This window comes from Microtus oregoni, unplaced genomic scaffold (assembly GCF_018167655.1).
Source record: "Microtus oregoni isolate MIOR12 unplaced genomic scaffold, Mior012 000046F_ref0000063, whole genome shotgun sequence".
Classification (NCBI taxonomy): Eukaryota; Metazoa; Chordata; class Mammalia; order Rodentia; family Cricetidae; genus Microtus; species Microtus oregoni.
Genome location: NW_024543220.1, coordinates 4,431,312 through 4,433,340, shown reverse-complemented (window position 1 = coordinate 4,433,340; position 2,029 = coordinate 4,431,312). Strand labels below are relative to the sequence as shown.

Genomic DNA, 2,029 nt, shown 5'->3' with positions numbered 1-2,029 from the left:
GATGATTGAGGCTCCAGGAAATTATCTGATGAACATCAGGACATCCTCAGCTGAAGAGGCTGTGTTCTCACAAGAGGGCAATTAGAGGAGGGCTTAGGAGGCTGGAGTTCAGCTAAGAGTTTGGACAAAGTGGGAGGTTAGCAAAAAGAGAATATGGAGGAAGAAAATGTGGAATAGGGTGAAGGAAACCCATGGAGTCTCATCCTCATGAATTTAATGTTTGTAATGATATAAAAAGTGAAGCCAACAATCTCATGATTTGATTCTATAACCTCAACAGTAAACATGGCATCCAAGCTATCTAGATATTTTGGGCTGCATGTTCTTCTTCTTATTTAGCCAAATTAAGCTAGGATCTTTTTTTTTTTTGAAGAGGGGTGCAATGAAATTTATTGATGGTATTCAAGAGAGTAGGGCTCCCTAAGCCCCCTCCTGCTATTCTGGGGGTCTGGGATGGAAACTGTGAGGGAGATGCTCAGTGTTAAGGGTTAGTTAGGCCAGGGACTGCTCAGCAGCCGAGAACCTCTCTCTTGCTGGGATGGATGGTCCAGGGCGGGCTTCTTACTCCTTGGAGGCCATGTAGGCCATGAGGTCCACCACTCTGTTGCTGTAGCCAAATTCATTGTCGTACCAGGAAATGAGCTTTACAAAGTTGTCATTGAGAGCAATGCCAGCCCCAGCATCGAAGGTGGAAGAGTGGGAGTCACTGTTAAAGTCACAGGAGACGACCTGGTCCTCAGTGTAGCCCAGGATGCCCTTTAGTGGGCCCTCGGATGCCTGCTTCACCACCTTCTTGATGTCATCATACTTGGCTGATTTCTCCAGGCGGCATGTCAGATCCACGACGGACACATTGGGGATAGGAACGCGGAAGGCGATGCCCGTGAGCTTCCCATTCAGCTCTGGGATGACTTTGCCCACAGCCTTGGCAGCGCCAGTGGACACAGGGATTATGTTCTGGGCAGCACCACGGCCATCTCGCCACAGCTTCCCAGAGGGGCCATCCACAGTCTTCTGGGTGGCTGTGATGGCATGGACTGTTGTCGTGAGTCCTTCCACGATGCCAAAGTTGTCATGGATGACCTTGGCCAAGGGGGCTAAGCAGTTGGTGGTGCAGGATGCGTTGCTGACAATCTTGAGGGAATTGTCATACTTGTCATGGTTCACACCCATCACAAACATGGGGGCATCGGCAGAATGGGCGGAGATGATGACCCTCTTGGCCCCACCCTTCAAGTGGGCCCCAGCCTTCTCCATGGTGGTGAAGACACCGGTAGACTCCACAACATACTCGGCGCCGGCATCCCCCCATTTGATGTTGGCGGGATCTCGCTCCTGGAAGATGGTGATGGCCTTCCCGTTGATGACAAGCTTCCCATTCTCAGCCTTAACTGTGCCTTTGAACTTGCCATGGGTGGAGTCATACTGGAACATGTAGACCATGTAGTTGAGGTCGATGAAAGGGTCATTGATGGCAACAACGTCCACTTTGCCAGAAGTGAAGGCAGCCCTGGTAACCAGGCGTCCAATACGGCCAAATCCATTCACTCCGACCTTCACCATCGTGTCTCTGGAACGAGGCTGGCACTGCACGAAAAGAAGCAGCTGTCTCTAGAACAGGGAGGAGCAGAGAGCCTAAGCTAGGATCTTTAATTCTGTATCTAGTGTTGTACCAGATAAGGGTGCAGCAATAAGACCTTAAGTGGAAATTGGTTGCAATGAGATAGGATGGTGGCCAGTTAGAATATACGTTTCTTAGATAAAAATGATGACAGTCTTCACAATGGGTCATACCAGCTGGTTAAATGCCTCTTACGCTGTCCTATGGTGCAGACACTTACTTAGCTTGATTGAAAGAGGGAGAGAGGAAATAAACCAGACAAAAACGTTTCAGATCATCACAGATTTCCAGCTACTTCTACCAGCTCAGTGAGAAAGAAGATGAATCTTGGCTAGGTCTGAGGACAGGGAGAAGCAAATAGGTCTTTTATTTTCATTTTTTAATATTTTTTAAGTCTCCTTTTAACCC

The 2,029-nt window shown here is 48.6% G+C and overlaps 1 protein-coding gene across 1 annotated transcript; it reads right to left on the bottom strand.

Annotated features, from left to right (window-relative positions):
- Positions 1-529: 529 nt before the first annotated feature.
- Positions 530-1,569, bottom strand: LOC121435437 (glyceraldehyde-3-phosphate dehydrogenase-like). The gene has a single exon (XM_041634752.1). The coding sequence runs from the start codon at positions 1,561-1,563 to the stop codon at positions 562-564; it is 1,002 nt and encodes a 333-aa protein (XP_041490686.1). The 5' UTR covers positions 1,564-1,569; the 3' UTR covers positions 530-561.
- Positions 1,570-2,029: the final 460 nt, after the last annotated feature.

What these genes read in the sequence shown, in the direction of transcription:
- LOC121435437 (XM_041634752.1), bottom strand. Translation starts at nt 1,563, where the DNA reads ATGGTGAAGGTCGGAGTGAATGGATTTGGCCGTATTGGACGCCTGGTT.